This window comes from Monodelphis domestica, chromosome 5 (genome assembly GCF_027887165.1).
Source record: "Monodelphis domestica isolate mMonDom1 chromosome 5, mMonDom1.pri, whole genome shotgun sequence".
NCBI lineage: Eukaryota > Metazoa > Chordata > Mammalia > Didelphimorphia > Didelphidae > Monodelphis > Monodelphis domestica.
The window spans coordinates 217,589,832-217,607,489 of NC_077231.1; the positions used below are offsets into that span (position 1 = coordinate 217,589,832).

The following is a 17,658-nucleotide window of genomic DNA, read 5'->3' on the forward strand; positions in this document are numbered from 1 at the left end:
TCCTGTAGGATTATATTCACTTTTAAGAATAGATGATTCTTGATTGTGAGACTTTTCTTTTTTTGCCTTTTGGAATCTCATATTCCAGTCTCTCTTCTCTTCTATTTGATAGCTGTCAGATCTTATGTGATACTGACATCAGGTTCCTGGTACTAGAACTTTCTTTTCGGCTCCTTCTGAGGTTTGATTTTTTTTTCTTTGATCTGGAAGCTCTGGATTTTTAGTTATGATACTCAGAAGTTTTTATTTTGAGCCTCTTTCTGGGAGTCAATTGGTGGGTTCCTTCTATTTTCATTCTTCCCTCTAGTTTGAATATATCTGGGAAGGTTTTATTGATGATTTCTTTATTTTTTTAAATAACCTTTACCTTCTGGTTTGGAGCCAAATTGGCTCCAAGGCAGAAGAGGGTAAAGGCTAGGCAATGGGGTTTAAGTGACTTGCCCAGGGTCACACAGCTAGGAAGTGTCTGAGGCCAAATTTGAAGCTAGGACCTCCCATCTCTAGGCCTGACTCTCAATCCACTGAGCCACCCAGCTGCCCCCATTGATGATTTTTTTAAACATGGTATGTAGGAATGAATTGTAGGAATTCCATGTGAACTGGAATGACCTCCAGGAATTGATGCAAAATGAAAGGAGCAGAACCAGGAGAATATTGTACACAGAAACTGATACACTTAGGCATAATTGAATGTAATGGACTTCTCTATTAGCAGCAATGCAATAATCCAGGCCAATTCTGAGAAAGTCATAAGAAAGAATGCTATCCACATCCAAAGAAAGAACTGTGGGAGTAGAAACACAGAAGAAAAACAACTGCTTGGTCACATGGGTCGATGGGGATATGATTGGGGATATAGACTGTAATAGACCACCCTAATATGAATATTAGTAATATGGAAATAGGTCTTGATCAAAGACATATGTAAAACCCAGTGGAATTACTTGTGGGGGGGGGTGGAACTGAGGGGAAGAGGGGAGAAAAGGAACATGAATCATGTAACCAATGGAAAAATATTCTAAATCAATTAATTAAATAAAATTTTTCAATTCTAAAATAAATAAATAAAAATAACATGGTATATCAACGTTTTGGGGAGAGGGTCATGTTTTCCACAAAGATTGATCATTTTTATAAGAACACTCTTTGACCTGCTTTCCAATCAGTTGTTTTAAAAAGTATAATAAATACTTTCAGTTCAGTTTTTTTAACTCACAATTTCGATTTTATATTTGTGGTTTCTTGGAGCCATTGCTTTCCATTTGGTATCTTATTAATTTTCAGGGAATTCAATTCTAATTAATTCCTAATACACTGTACTCCTCTGACTTTCTTCTTGCAGTTGCTAACTGTGAGTTAATCTCTTTATGTGCTCCTTAACACTCCATCCAGAGTGTTAATGATGCTGGTGAACAAGCCTCCAAGTAGACTCCAGGTGCTTTGCTTCCCAGATGCTGCCCTTGTCCCAGCTCTGTCTCTGTTTCAGGTGAGCTACCTGGATACTAATTGGCTAAGGTCTGCCTAGGCTCTGATCTAACCAATATGCTTCTATATTCCCAGTTTTTATTAAGGTGCCTTGCCATAGGCACTTAATAAACCTTTAGTGTGTCAATTGATTGATTCTTTATCACTGTTCCTTTGGCTGCATTTTTAAAGCTTTCTGAGTTTGGGGGCAGTTAGGTGACTCAGTCAGTTGACATCTAGGTCCAGAGATGGGAGGTCCTGGGTTCAAATCTGACCTCAGACACTTCCTAGCTATATGACCCTGAGCAAGTCATTTACTCTCCATTGCCCAGCCCACATCACTCTTTTGTTCTTAGAACTGGTTCTTAGAACCAATACACAATACTAATTCTAAGATGAAAAGGAAAGGCTTTTTTGGTTTGTTTTAAAAAACAACAGCTGTTGAGGAAAAAGGCAAGCTGTCTGATGTCATGACCATTCTTTCTCTCACCATTTTGTCTTTGAAAAGTGCCAGGCTGGGGCAGCTGGATGGCTCAGTGGATTGAGAGCCAGGCCCAGAGATGGGAGGTCCTGGGTTCAAGTCAGTTTTTTTAAAAAAAAGACAAGAAAAGTGTCAGTCCATATTCTCCTACAGATTGATTCCCGCACAGTGTTTCTGGAAGATTTGGCCACCTAATAAACTACCTTCTTCCCATAATTTCCCTACTCTGACTTAATCAATCTATTAATCAATAAGCTTTTATTGAGTACCTACTATGTACCAAATAATACACTATGTGATGCAGATCTAAAGCCAAAAATGAGAAAACCTGCCCTCAGCAAGATTACATTCTATTAGAGAGAGAAAACAAGTTCACAGATAAGTAAATATAGGGTATATATTATAAATATTCACATGAAGAGTAGCCACACACATAAATACAGAGACATCTACACATATATGTAAATACCGATTCAGCCTGATTCCATAACTAGAGGAATCGGGAAAGACCTCTTAGAAGATACGGCACTAATACGAACTGAGCCATGAAGGGAGAGTCAGGTGTTTGGACACATGAGAAGGTGAGCATTCTCTGCCCAGGGGATGACCAGTATAAAGGCCAAGGAGCAAGACAATGGAAGTTCATGGGAATAGCAAGGAAGCCAACTTGGCTATAGAGTAGATGAGGGAACATCATCATATTATCAGTCTTGCAAGTCAGTCTAGAAGCAGATAATAAATGGGTTTTCAGCTCCCCTTTTCTTCCTGGAATGCACAGGTGTGAAGGGAGTGCTGATGAGGAGCACAGCCACAGCAGAGGTGGCAAACATGAGTGGTTTATGGAATATTGAAGGAGAATGAACAGAGGCAAATCCATAAAAACGATGAGAGACAAGCTAATAAATTTAGCAATCGATGCCTAGGAGCCTTTGAGCAGAGCCTCTCTCGAAGGAGGGGAGCCGCAAGGATAGACAGATTGGAGCACCAAACTGCTATGCTAATCTATTGATGTTGATCTCTTAGTCTCTTAGCCAACTACATGGTATAGTGGTCAAGCACTGGGCCTGGATTCAGAAAGACATGAGTTCAAATCCAGCCTCAAATCTCTGGTTGCCTCAATTTCTTCAACTATAAAATGAGGATAATAGCACCTACCCAACAGTGTTGTTGCAAAGATCAAATGAGGTAATATTTTTGAAGAACTTAGCACATAAGAGGTGCTGTGTAAGTGCTTGTTCCTTCTCATGTTCAGTGATAGTGATTGTCTCATATGTGGTGTGGTAGCAACAACTCAAAAGGAAAATCTTAGTATTTACCAACTGCTGAGGTGATTGGATTGAGGGGAGAAGAGAAGTCTATGACAAGACATTAAATTTCTTGGTTGGAGAAGGGAAAAAACAGATTTTGTTTTATTGTTCTTTTGTTTTTCCCCTGAAGAGTTGGAGCTGGGAGTGAATGATTATACTCTGATGCTTTGGAAAACTGGTGTTTTTTGTATTAATTTCTACTGTGGTGTTACCTAATCTAATTGCTACTCAACCATGACCTTGCCTGAGGTTGACTGATTTAAATAATACTCTGGAACTGAATGGAAAGGAATATGGACAGTAGGTGAAGGTGGAGCCATTCCTATGAGTGAAATGTCTACATTGGCATGTATTCCTGTGAGTCAACTGCAAGGAATAATTTAAAAACCTGTGATATAGCCAAGGGAAGGGACGAGGGAGGTAGACTAAACTGCAGTACTTTTCAAGGAAAAAGTTCAGAAAGACAGCGCTTGTCCTTGCTTTGTTTTGGCCACAGTTTTCATTCTTATTGCCAAATATATTCATTACTTGCACTGAGACCTATTCAGATCCAAAGGGAGTGACCTTCCTCTTAAAGACTTATCTTAGGGGAAAAAAATCAGCTGCTGAGGAAAAATGCAAGCTGCCCGATGTCATGACAATTTTTTCTCTCACCCTTTTGTCTTTGAAAAGTGCCAGTCTGGGGCAGTTGAGTAGATCAGTAGATTGAGAGCCAGGCCCAGAAATGGGAAGACCTGGGTTCAAATCTGGCCTCAGAAATTTCCTAGCTGTGTGACCCTGGGCAAGTCACTTAACTCCCATTGCCTAGCCCTTACCACTCTTCTGCCTTAGAACCAATAAATACATAGTATTGATTCTAAGAAAGAAGGTAAGGGTTTTTTAAAAAAGACAAAAAAAGTGCCAGTCCATATTCTCCTTCAGATCAATTCCTACACAGTGATCCCCATTCTGCCCACTCATCTGCTCTTCCAATCATTTTCTAAGTTCCAAAAGTTAAATGGGTAGTGCCATTGTGCTGAACTTAGCACCTGTGGAGGAGGGTAGAAGCATCATCATGACTATCATTACACCATCTTCCCTTGTCTCTCCAAATGGCTCCCATTCAGCCATTTCTAATAAAGTAAGAAAATTTCAAACTTTTGTTTGTTATAGTTTGTTCAACCATTGCCTAATCAATGGACATCTACATGGTTTTCTTTCTCTACCTAACTTTTGCAACTACAAAAATCCAACTGGAAATATTTTTATCGAACAATGGATTTGTAAGGGGACTTAGAAGTCATCTTGTTGAACATTTTCATTTTAGAGATGAGCAACCTCAGGCAAAGATGAAATGGTTTGCCTACAGTCACACAGTTAATAAGTAGCAGAGATGGGTTTTGAACAAAGATCTGATTCCAAATTCCTTTCTACTATACCATCCTGTCTCTCCTGGTACCTTTTTGAAATGTTGAAATAACACTGAATAAACTCTAGACTTCTGATATCACTCTCATTCCTCATGATTACTCAAAGTTTCACCAAAAAAGTAGTTCTTTTATTTTTTAAGTCCAAATGTTCTTTGATTTAAACATCAAACAATCCAACAAAATATAAACAACTTTGGCAATTATATTTAAAAAGTGACATTGTATGTATTCACAATGAAACTTTTCAAACATTTGATATCCATTCAATTTGATATGTTTGCTCTATGAGAAGTTCTTTAAAAAAACTGCCCAGACATTTGTGATGGGTTTCTCTGTTTATTAAACCAACTGGTCACTTACTTTTGATGGTCCCATACCAAAAACATTCCAGATTGTCATTCTTCTTTCTCTTAGTTTTGAAATTTGTCTTGCCCACATTTAACGTAAACACATTTTCAAAACAACATCAAGGTTATTATGTTCCACAATTGCACTAACAAACACTCAAAGTTAAACAATATGGACCTGTTACATTTTGGGAAACATAGATATCAACATCAAAGGGCAAGACAATATGTTGAAGACAGTTTTTTAAATGACATGATAGTCATATTTTAACAGATTTTATTATACTATGAATTCTTTTAAATATATAATTTCTTATTCCTGAAAGGGTTAAAACTTCATCTTTAAAGGCATGAAAATCTAAGGAAATTTTCCATGGCATTTGATTTGGTTTGGAGTGAATTATAACACTAGAGAGAAAAAACTTTGCAAAAGCATCAAGGAAAGAAGTAGAAAACTCCAATTGTTTCTAAAATAGCATTGGTGTCAAAAGGAAAAGTTTTTGGTTTTGTTTTAAGCAAACATACCTCAAGAAGAAAAATAAAAGATAGAGCTTAATTTTATTGTATATAATAGGTATACCATCAATACAAAGAGTTCCCTTAAAAAAAGTTCTTGCCAGGGACTATAAATACAGTTGTATTATTTAACATAATTTTCCTATGTTAAATATTTGTTAGCTTTTAACCAGATATTTTGGCAATATGTTCCTCTTCAAATAAAAATCAAGGCCCACATACAGCAATCAGATGTGACGTTTAGTCTTGGAAGTTAGGGAATAAGATGGCTCATAATCAAAAAATTGATTTGGCAAAGTCTTTTTGAAGTATCTATGAACTTTTAAAAAACCCTTTGTTTTTATTTATATTTTCCTTCATAAGTCAGCAGTGCCACATTTACAAGTAATGCTTTAGTAGTCAAAATTATAATCCAGTTCTCTTATGTTCCCTTCATCCAATATTTTATTGATACCTTCACAGTTTTTGCAAGAAGAGCTAATAGGTTCCAAAAGGGTTATACAAGACAACAAGGAATTCACAACCTGAAAAGTGGCCAAAAATATTGTTAACCCATGCATGGGATTTGACAGATGAGTGGTGCTGAATGATCTGATGAAGTAGCTCTCTACATTCATTCAGCAGTCTGGATAATACATTCTGATCAAAGGTATAATGAACATTATAGAAATTGACCATTTGACCAATGCAATGTATCATTGCAAATTGATGAAACTCCTTCTTGAACTTCTCCATTAATGCAACTTCATATTGGTTAAACTGATTTTTCCTGTACAGGATGGCCAGATTGATGACAGTTTTGATTAGGTTTTGATGGTCTTCTCAGCTTGCTTCCTGTACTGGGTGTATTTCTTTGTCACTCTATACAGTCCATCTAAAACATCGCCACTGGCATCATCAATCAAGGTTGTTGCTATTGATTTGGACCCTCTTCTCCAGAGTATTTTTCTTGGGGTCTGAACAGGCAGAATTTTTTAATTAAAGACATCTTTAGCCACTGCAACCCCAGGAAGCTGTGGTATGCACAGTGGCCACACCTCATGTTTGGAAGATGGGCTAATTCAGATTGCAGGCAGCCAACAGGCCTCAGATCCATTGGTGAGTTAGGCAGAATGTCTATCCAAAGCACGTGAAGATTTTTCTGAGAGTGAGGTGAGGGGCAACAGCATCAAAGGCACCATGAAATAGACTCAAGTTTCTAAGTGTAGCTGCACAGCAGTGGTCAAAAGAAACTCTTAAATTACATCTATACATTCCTTGGAGGTACTTTACCTTTGATTCTGCACTTAGTCACATTTAAAGTGGTTAGGAAAAAAAACTAAAGGAGGGGCATGACCAAAACCAGATATGTTCCTGGAAGAGATGAAACCTTCACAGTCCCCTATAGAAATATTCATCCTCAGAAATAGTAGCCATGGAGATGCTTTGGAAGAATAGTTAATCCATGTTTGGAGAATGGAATCAAGTCCCTGGAAACAAGGGAACTATGTAGTCTCCAGAGATGGTAAGAACAAGAGGCAATGGTGGAACAATACAAATTTGTAGTAAAGGCTTCCCAGAGAGAAGAGAAAAAGACTGACTTGCATTTCAAAACCAACATTCTCAGAAAAAGGTGGGGAAATGAAATAGTCTCTGCAGAAAGCAGGAAAGCAACAAAGGCCAGTCATGGCATGAACTAGCAACATGGTCCCTTTCTTATACTATTATCACAAGTTAGTTGGTTTGTGCTTCTCCAATAGGAAGAAGATTGACTTTCTCTGAACCCAAGTCTATTTCCCATCAAGTGAGGTCTCAGCCACAGTATGGCACTATAAATCTGGGATACTACAAATATCACCTCAACTCCACAAAGTTAAGGATGAGAGAAAGAAAAGATTTGGCTTCATTGTTTATGGGTTTCTGTGAGTCCTTTATATGTTCTGTATTTTCTATGGGATGAAATAAAGTCTTGTGTCTTATGTCAAATATATATTGTAAACCCAAGAGTTGCTTGGTGCTTCTTTCTGAAGAGAAACTGAAGACATAAACATCTGAGAGACCTAAACATGAGCTACATTCTGAGGTTCCTAGGGAAGACCCCGGTGGGAAGTAGAAAGGTCAGATGAGCCAGTATTCTTCAGTTCTAAGGCGTATCCTTGATAGTTTAATGAAACAAAGAATATTATAAGAGATAAAACTGAATCCAATCTGTGTAAGCCCAGAGTGAAAGATACACGAACATGGATTTTATATGCTTTCATCCAGGTTACTGATAAAAAAACTGAATAGACCCAAGATTAGACATACTCTCCTAAAGATCTTCCCACAACTTGATCTTTATCAAGCCTTAAAACCACCTATCCAAACTATTATTTAGTCCACCTATTTCCATCGTATCCAATTGATGGTAAATGGTATGTGCTTAAAAGACATCGTCAAATACTTTGTTGAAATTGAAGCATTCCTTTGTGATTTCTTCATAATTATTCCAGTAAATCTTTTTTAAAAATCCAAACCTGGTCAGATTATTGTAGTGTGTGTGGTGATAGAAACAAACGCTGCCTGAATGTGATTGATGCTTCCCAAAACTATTTTAATTTTTAGAACTTTCTAGAAATTGAAATTCTCATTGACTTATAGCTTTATAAATATACCTTCTTCCTCTTCTTGAAAATAATAACTTTTAGGTCTCTTTCATACCATTCCATTTCCTATGGTTTTCCTGATATCACTTATAGCAATTCAACAATCATATTCATTGCTTTCTTTAGTATCATGGAATGCATTTCATATAGGTTTAATGACCTGAACTCAGAGATGACAGCCCAGTTCTGATTTCCTATTCTTCTACTTCCTGACAACCATTTGTCCTGCCTTTCCCAATATGAAATACTTCTATGAAAACCTGATCAATTTTTTTAAAGATGGTTATTATATGTCACCCTCCTCCCCCAAATATACAAAGCTTGAGGTCACAAGCTGAGACTCCTGAGCATGTCAGGAAATATTTTCTAAACTCCATTCAACTTTCTTATCCCCTCAAGATCTGGCATTTGTCTTAGAAGAAGATTCCTCCTCTTTAGGGGTAAACATATGAGCAGAGTGACATGGCAACTCCAGGAGCCCTGAATGAAGAAATCTATTACTAAATCAAACTCCCACTTTCTTCTTGGTTTGTTCAGAAATGATCAGATAGTATCCTCCAAGAATCCAAGATGTCAGCCTTGTAGAATAGAAAGCCTCAAAACATTGCTGCTCTCTCTTCCTTATCCTCTTTAACTTTCTCCTCTTTCTCTTCATCCTTCCTCCAAACATCACTACCACCATCAGAAGCTTAGCCTTGGAAGATTATAGACCATCAAAAAAATCCTTGATTCCCTTGTATGGAAACCCATCCTCTCCATCTCACTCAGTTAATTCTCAAGGGATCAATTATTTGGAATGCTCATGAAAACTTCGTTATCATTTAAAAGCTATTTGTCTATGAAAATACTAAAAATAGGACAACTGATACAAAATGGTAGGAAAGGGAAAGTTGACAGGTGTGTGCCTGCATGTGTGTGCGTGTGTGGTGGAGGAAAGAGATGACCTTTTGCTTTACAAATATTTTCTCCTACCCCACAAGAATATAAAAAGCTGAGGGCCTCCACTGAAAAGTCATCCACACCTCTGCCAACATGAATCCTCTTCTGATCCTGGCTTTTGTCGGAGCAGCTGGTGAGACCTCCTAAACACCTTATATCCCTTTCTACCTATGGCCTGTAGAACATTTTACACTTTTTCTCAATCTATTTTTCTTCAGTCATTGTTCTTCCCCATTCTCCAAATCGGTCTAATTGCTCTCCTCACCTAACAGCTTCTTGCTTCCCTTTCCAAATTTGCCTTTATTCACCTCTCTTTTTCCTGAAAATGCACAACTGTAAGATCTTTTTTCACTTAAACAAACATCTGGATAGAGAGATAGAACTGGAAATATGTGGAAATGAAACTTCTGGGGGGAATAAACTAGGCAGGAAGAAATCAGCTCCAAGGGGGAAAAGTCAATGGAAACAATAGGGTCAACAAATGAATCTGAAGAACAGTTTGAATAGGAAGGGACAGGAGAAAGGAAGGAAAGAGATCACATTTAAAGTAACAAAATGTGATCTTCTTAAGAGAAGGAAATGTTTCATTTTTATTTTTGGATTCCTCCAGGTCTAACAGTGCCTGGAACAAGAGTAAGTGTTTAATTAATTACGGTTGATTGATTTTACTACCTGTGAGAATAAGAATGTTCTTCCCTGTTTTTCACCCAAAGAGTTAGATTGTAGGAGAGACTGTATAAAATGAGGTAGAGCCCAATGCAAGATGTAGCTTGAGCACAAGCTACAAGAAGGCAAAAGAATGTCCAAGAGGATAAGAGGACTCCATCATCTATATGGGACTTCTTAAAAAAGTTCTTAAAAGAACATGGATAAGTGAAGTAGCCTTTATTGCTAGTCATTTTTATTCTCTTCTATATCATTCTGGGTCTCCTGTGAGATTGATTGATCATTGTTCAAGTCCTGAAGAAACCAGGTGAGAGATAGAGACAAAGAGAGAGAGAAAGACTGAAACACATGGAGTGAAAGAAACAAAAAGAGAAACAGAGATAAACATAGAGACAGAAACACAGAAAGAAATAGAAACAAAGAGAAAGGGAGACAGAATAAAACAGAAATAGAGAAACAAAATTATTGACTGTGCTTACCATGGTCATAATACCAATGATTTGCAGACTTTATAGAAAATGCATTCTAGAAATCACCCAGTACTCAGTGCTTATGCCTCACATTCTGCTAAATTCTTGTCTCCAAATTTTTTCCCCAAGTTGCTTTCTCCACTGATGATGATGACAAGATCGTCGGGGGCTATACCTGTGAGGAGAATGGCGTTCCCTACCAGGTGTCCCTAAATGCCGGTTACCACTTCTGTGGTGGCTCCCTCATCAATGAACAGTGGGTGGTGTCAGCTGCTCATTGCTACAAATCGTAAGTGATAGTATTTGTGCTGCACCCAGGGTGGGTTCCAAAGCCAGCTTGGAGACCTCATGAGGAAAATGGGTGCAATTTGGGTTGAAGAGCAGAAATTCAGAGAAGTTACTCCTTGTCCACACAGAAGACTGGGATAAAAAGGAGTAAGGTTAGGGATGGAGTGGAAAAAGGATAAACCATAGATTAAATTTGGCATTCTGTAGTTCAAAGTGATAGAGAATAAAGCAAAAGCCCAAAGAATTGGGAAGGAAGCAAAATTCTCAAATGTCTGTGAATGACTTTTTTCTCTCCACATCATCTTAACACTAAAGCAAAAGTAGTCTGGTTTCTGCAACATTCACATCCATCCCTTGCATTTCTTCATGAGGCAGGATCACAGTCAATGTTATGGGATTTGTCCAATTGGACTCCCTACACACACATGCACGCACACGCACACACACACACACACAGAGCATACACAATTCCACAACATACATCATTTACATTACATTTAGAGTGATCCAAGCAGTATAGTATTTTAGACAGAATTTCTACCCAGTTCTTAGAAGGAAATACTCTTTGTGGCCACATCCAGCACTGAAAATAATTGTTCCCATCAGCCGAATCCAGGTGAGACTGGGAGAGCATAACATCGAGGTCAATGAGGGCAATGAGCAGTTTATCGACGCAGAAAAGATCATCCGTCACCCAAAATACAGCAGCTGGACCTTGGATAATGACATCATGCTGATCAAGTTGAAAACCCCAGCTCTCCTCAGTAGTCGTGTGACTGCCATCTCTCTGCCCAAGTCCTGTGCACCTGCAGGCACTGACTGTCTCATCTCTGGATGGGGCAACACTGGTTGTGAGTAGCTTTGCCCTATTTCATGGCCCCTATAAAATTACAACTTCCCTGTTAAATTTCTCAAAATTGTGCTTATCTTAAATACACTGCAATATTATTTGCTGTGAGGGTAAGAACAGGGCCATTTTATTACAGCTCATAGTTTGGACTCATGCTAATATTCATTCATCAAACACTTTCAGGTGGCTTGTACACAAGGCAATGTACTATGTGCTAAGGGAAATACATGGACATGTAAAAACTCCCTGAAGGAAGGTATAGTCAAACAGGGCTAGAGATAGAGACTTGGACCTGTGATTTCATTGCAATATGGAGACTCCCTCTGCCACTGCACAGCAACACCTCTGCAATTTAGCATTCAGAGAGAATTGCCTACAAAACTAAGAGGTTAAGTGATTTGCCCCATGTCAAATAGCAGTATGTGTCAGAGACAAGATTGAAATGTCCATTTTCCTGGTTCCAAGGCCAGTTCTCTAGCCAATATTCATTACTTACTTCCTCTAATCCAGCATAAAACAATTATACAAATAACTATCATGCAGAGAAGAATGAAATATATTAGGAGAAATATAAGAAATTGTAGAAGTTCAGAGGAAGGAGAGATACAAACTATCTTCTCTTTTCTGGATGAAAATTCCCCAAGTCCTTTTCTCCCTACTCTGCTCTTAGGATTTACACTTCATTAGGTATGGGGCGCCTTCTTTTTTACTCTAACAATTGCATTTACCCTCCTGCAAATCCCATTTTCTTCACAGATGACTACCCAGACCTTCTGCAGTGTTTGAATGCTCCCATTCTGTCTGACGCCCAATGCAGATCCTCCTATCCTGGTCAGATCACAGAAAACATGATGTGTGCTGGCTTCCTCGAGGGTGGCAAGGATTCCTGCCAGGTAAAGGCTTTGCTTTTCTGAAAGCTGAAGAAAACAGCTCCTTTATTAAGCCAAATGGGGATTAGGGCTTGGGAGAAGCATTAAGATTTCAGAAAAGAAAGAAAAGAGGAGGTGTTTCCTCAGCTGTGCCTTCCAGAGAGCCCTAACATGAGTTAAAGGTGGGATAAGTGGGAATAGTCATGAATAACTGGAAGGATGGGAATGCTAAGTGACAGATGATGTTGCAGAAAGTCTTTATGTACTAGATATCCATAGAGGTAGGAACTGGGCTAGATGACTTTTGAGCTCTCTTCCAAGCCTGAGTCTGTGACTATATGCTCCAGAAAAAGTTCTTTCCTTTCCCTCTCCTCATTTATCCATGTTTTTCATACCCAGGGTGACTCTGGTGGCCCCGTTGTCTGCAATGGAGAACTCCAGGGTGTTGTCTCCTGGGGCATTGGCTGTGCCCAGAAGAATTACCCTGGTGTCTACACCAGAGTTTGCAAATACGTGGACTGGATCGAGAGTACTATTGCTGCCAACTAAATTCCCTTGGCTCCCTATACTGTTCCTTCCTCAGTATTCTGGGTGGGGACATGATGGAAATAAAATGATGCTGTATTAATTGCCTGTGTCTGTGTTTGAGTTTATATTTTCTTCCAAGAAAATGCAAATGTTTTTGGATCAATATATGTCAACGTAGCACAGCCTGAAGGCAAACTCACTCTTCCTGAGGTGAGTTCATGTAACTCCTTATATTATAAGAGAAGAGGAAATTGAGCGACTTTTTGGACATGCAAGGAGCCTGGAATGCATGCAAAGATCATAGCTGCAGCAGTGGGTGGGTGAGCAACCTTGGAATTCTGAGAGGGAGACAGTTGGAACCTGTGTCTTTGGCTTTGAGACAGCTGGGGAAGAAGAAACCTCTCTTTTCACTCACTCCTGATACCTATCACCCCCAAATTCCAAGAAGTAGACAGAGAAAGAAGGAAAGTCTCCAAGAAGAAACCACAGTCTCTTCTCCTGAACTGAGACTTCTACTGGGCAGAGCTAAAAGTCAGGGTTTGCCACCTTGAACCCCTCAGGGGCTTGAGCCTGTCACCCCAGCTTTGGGAGAAAGGGGTTTAAATAGTTAGGGGCCCCTCTTTCCCTCTTTCCTTTACCTCAATTCACCCCCTTTTCCTCACTCCACCTTGTTTATTACCTCAGTAAAATAAATTATGATTTTATTCTTAACTGGCCGAAGACTGAGTGAGGGACATCTCAAACCGAGTTGGGAGTGAAGTGACCTCTCTTCACTTAAAAAGAGGGCCTTGCTGAACAGCAACAAAGCCATAGAGGGTAATAAACTGGCAGGCTAGGTGAGGGGCCATAGTTAGTGAAGGTTGGAGGGGAACACAAAAGAGACTCACCTTCCTTCTTCTTCTGGGCCAACTTTAACAACAGAGAGATACCTCCTTTGCCTTGCCTTGAGGGGATCAGCACTCCATTCTTCCTCTCTGACTCTTTACCAACTGAAAAATGCCCTCAGTTACAATATCTAAAGAAGAGAATGGTTCTCTCAGAGATAGGAGGAATATTTCCCCATTGGTTAAAGAAGCAAAAGCAAACATATCAGGCCCATTTTTTTCCATGTCACTTCTAGGGAGGGTTCATTTCAACACCAATTCATCTTTATCCCTACTGAAGAGTGAGTGGAATTATAGCCCTGTTGGTACCACAGGAAAACTGGGAGATATCCCTAAGGAATCATATGGAAGTGAAATCTCAAAGACTTTGGAGGGGCTGTCAACTCTCACTGTTTCTTCCTCAAGCTATTTCACAACTAGTTCCCTTCATCTTTTCTTTTCATTCCCTACATCCTCTCCCTTTTCATTAACCTATCAATTTATTCATTCAATAATTACTTGAGTGAGTACTACTAGACTCTAAGTTGAAGGATAAAAATCTTAACTATGATGTGATCCTAGGCCCATAGTGGGATAAGGAGAGAATTATAAAAACAATTTAAATAAGAGTAAGGAAGCTGTCTCCAAAAAGGACTGGCATGAGCTCATTTCCAAGAATTCGGGAATGAATCTTAGAATGCAGGAGAACTACAGGAAGCAATTACAGAGAAGCAACTGTCCCTTCTCCCTGTCCTGAGCTGGGAGAGGGAGGCTGTTCTTTTGAGGTTTCCCCTTACTTCAACCCTTCATGAGAAAAGACCACTACTAACAGTTTTGGAGGTTTCTGTTTGACTGGAGAGACATTTGACTGAAGACTCTGCTCTGAGTGGACTTAGCCATATTGAGTTCATTCTCAGGGACTTTTGGAGACAACTTGGAGATATCTAACTAATCCAATCTATTGAGGATTTAGGTAGAATAGATAAGTTTTGTGGGAAATAGCTAGAGCCAAGGAAAATCAGTGTAGCTTCACGACCGGAAAAGTATACCTCATGGTGGGCATAGATTTGTGGGTTTGAGAACTAGATTTGTAGTTCTAGGTCATCCCTGTGTTTCAATCTTCAAAATCTATCTTTTTTTTAAGTAAATAAACTTTAATACTTTTTACACTATTTGGTCTCCAAGAAGGTGTGTGCACTGGCCCTAAAAGAACTGGGATACTCTGTAACAACAGTGTATTCAATTAGATTTCCTACCATCCTTTCTAACAGAAAAATACCTTTTTTTTTCTTCAATAGGGAGATACATTTACACAAATAAATAAAATATAAAATAAGATATGTGAAGTGCATTAAGAAATGCAGAATAAACTCCTACAATATCTAAAGGTAGGTGGTACTAGACAAGACATTGACTTCTCTCAGCCCTTTACTCATTTGTAAAATGAGACTCTTAATAGTACTAACTCACAAGGTTGATGGAAGGGCAAATGAAATATTATGCCAAGTATTTTAATATACTTATTAACTATTATTAGGATGCAACCACTACTGGGGATCAGGGGAGGTTTCATGTAGGAGGTGATATTTAAATTAGACTTTTAAGGTGGAAGAAAAATAGTAGAGAAAAAGGAAAGAAAGAACAGATGTTTCAGGGATCTCTTGGTCTCTCTTCTGACTCCCAGGCTGTGGGACTCCAAATGACCAATTCTCATCTACCAGAATAGGAATGTTGGTGTTTTAGCCTGGTGGTAAAGAGCTGGTACTGCTGAGTGTGGATGAGTAAATTGAAGAAAACCTGCAAACAGAAGCAAGGGATGAAGGTTTGCAGAAGCTGTCAATCAAGGAGCATCCCAGAAGAAAATGTGGCAGGAAGGAGACTGTTAAAAAAAGAAACACCCAAACTGTTGGAGGTCTCTTTCCTCCTGAGACAGGAAGGAGTAAGGACTGAGAAGATCCTTTTCTTACTGATTTCTCTCTATTGTATCAGAAAGTGACTCAAAGATCCTCAACCCTGTTAGCCACATCCCTCATTCAAGACTCTACAATATTATTCTCAATTTAGGATTATTTAAGATCAGGGAAACCCTAAACCCTCTCTCCTATCCAATTTCCTTTTCCTCCCATTTCCTCAAATAAATCCCTTGTTCCAACCATTCAAAGAGTGAGTTATCTATTAGATATATCAAGAAACTTACTCAGAACTGAATTCCAGTTTGTCACCAACTGAAGAGATTTAACTGAAGTGGGAAGGAGAAGGGAGGAGAGAGACACAGGGAGGAGGGTGGCAGATCCGATTACTCATTACCATAATCCTTAAAGAACAACCACCTAATACATGGGGGATAGGAATACTGGAGAAAGAGGTTCTCAAGTGTCCAAGAAGGTAATCTAGGAAGTCAGGGGTAAAGATTGTGAGGGACAACACATCTGAGTTCCATTGAGTGAAGAGAAAATGTAAGAAAGTAAACAGAAAGCCCACACACTAAGTGAGAAGCAATATAGCATGGTATGATGGGGGTGGGGGGGGCAATGTATCTAATCAAAGGGATCTGGGTTCAAATCCTGATTCTAATATGTCTAAATTTGGATAGGCTATTTAAACTGTCTTAACTTGTTTCCTAATCAGTAAAATCTGGGTGGTAATGCTTACAGGATTTGAGAAAACATTTTGCAAGCCTCAAAGCATGAATTATTATTGAAAGTGGTTGGAATCTGACAAGAAGAGACTTCTTGGGTAGCCAAAGAAGGGTAAATTCAGCTTGGATGGAAAGAAAGAGACTATGAACTTTCTAGGGAACCAAACAAAATATAAGCCTGACCTCAGAATAGACTGGAGCCTGGAGGAATATATCCAGTCCAAATTAAGTCAGTCAGATGTATTTCCAAAGCTGGACAAAGCAAAAATCTATTCATCTGTTTACCTGATTTGTCAAATTGTTTTGCTTGTAGCTATGTCTATCTTCTCTGTCAAATTTTGTCATGTTCAAAATGCTGAGATTATACACTTTGGTGAGAAGAAGTAGGAGAAAGGACATGAATGACTAAATTCCTGGGACCAGAGCATGAAAGAGATCTCCAAGTCCTTCAATAGAATGTGTAATGGAGGAATTAGTTGGTGGTAAAAAGGATAGAGGAGGAATGGATATTTTCCCCTTCAAAGCAGGGTCCAGGAAAGGCAGCTGGTATTTGAAGCTGGCCCAGAGAGAGATGAGAGTGAGTGAGTAGTTTCCCACTTCAGCCTTCCCACCTCAGCTATGGCTGCTTCCCTAAACTGGCTCTTGACTTCCTCCACTCTCGAGCCCAAAGTTTTCTTCTCAGGGAGATTACTCTCTCCCTCAAGCTGGCCCACTCACACTTGAGTCACTTTGGGAAGACAACAACTTGATTACAAACCAAGTCAGTTGGGGTAACACAAAGAAATGGCTGGCAGGGAGGGAATTAGTGAGGAAAGTAGGGAAGGTGTCCCTATTCTAACTACCCCTTTTCCCTCCCTCCTGGTGTTTGAGAATCCAGGCCTTGGCAGCCTTGGGCCCCCTGAGAGCGATTCAGGTTTGGCTGGCCCTGGTCTTGGTCCACTGGCCACAGTTCAGACCCAGGGCACCAGGAGCTGTGAGATAAGTTTGACAGAGGCTCTTCAGTTGTCACTTCAGTTGGAAATTGGTGGAGGGGAAGGATGTCCTGTCACCAGGAGAGGAAAAAGTAAGTAACTCTTCAGGAGAAAGTCTTGACCAACCCTCTCTCTTAGGCTTCTCAAGATAGAGAGACTTAACTGAAATCTCAGTCATAATCTTCTTGCTTCTCAAGATTCCAGACCTCCTGGGGCCCCTCCCCCATGGAGTAGAAAAGATAAAGCAGCCCTTCAGCCTGCCACTCTTCTTTTAGTGCAAAACCTCTGTCACAAATGCCAATAAGTAGCTTCTTTTCTACTTCTCTAGAACTCCCTCTGCTACCTGTCCACATTGTCTATCAGTTCCCATTCCTCTCCATGTGATTCTTCAGAGCAATCATACTTTTGATAATGTATCAAACATCAAG

The 17,658-nt window shown here is 39.3% G+C and overlaps 3 protein-coding genes, 1 long non-coding RNA gene and 1 pseudogene across 4 annotated transcripts in view; 3 read left to right on the plus strand and 2 right to left on the minus strand.

The window, feature by feature from the left end:
- Positions 1–17,658, plus strand: part of LOC100617727 (T cell receptor beta constant 2) — a gene marked incomplete in the record, with an annotated part of 296,241 nt that overhangs the window by 210,800 nt on the left and 67,783 nt on the right.
- TRB (T cell receptor beta constant 2) overlaps positions 1–17,658 on the plus strand; it is a 199,207-nt gene that overhangs the window by 139,348 nt on the left and 42,201 nt on the right. The window lies entirely within an intron of this gene.
- LOC103099820 (tumor necrosis factor alpha-induced protein 8-like) lies at positions 1,994–7,209 on the minus strand (annotated as a pseudogene).
- Positions 9,176–12,857, plus strand: LOC100010619 (anionic trypsin-like). Its single transcript, XM_001362358.5, has 5 exons — positions 9,176–9,220; positions 10,353–10,512; positions 11,118–11,362; positions 12,118–12,254; positions 12,630–12,857. The coding sequence occupies exons 1-5, from the start codon at positions 9,181–9,183 to the stop codon at positions 12,777–12,779; spliced, it is 732 nt and encodes a 243-aa protein (XP_001362395.1). The 5' UTR covers positions 9,176–9,180; the 3' UTR covers positions 12,780–12,857.
- On the minus strand, positions 11,156–17,378 carry LOC103100891 (uncharacterized). The gene is made up of 3 exons (XR_473145.3): positions 16,545–17,378; positions 13,646–13,773; positions 11,156–11,391 (listed from the first exon to the last, which is right to left on the minus strand). It is a non-coding gene; the product is annotated as an uncharacterized LOC103100891 (long non-coding RNA).

Excerpts from the sequence above, each read along its gene's own strand:
- LOC100010619 (XM_001362358.5), top strand. The coding sequence starts at position 9,181 with ATGAATCCTCTTCTGATCCTGGCTTTTGTCGGAGCAGCTG. Across the intron at positions 9,221-10,352 it reads GGCTTTTGTCGGAGCAGCTG|TTGCTTTCTCCACTGATGAT; the intron begins GTGAGACCTCCT and ends TTTTTCCCCAAG. Across the intron at positions 11,363-12,117 it reads TGGATGGGGCAACACTGGTT|ATGACTACCCAGACCTTCTG; the intron begins GTGAGTAGCTTT and ends TTTTCTTCACAG.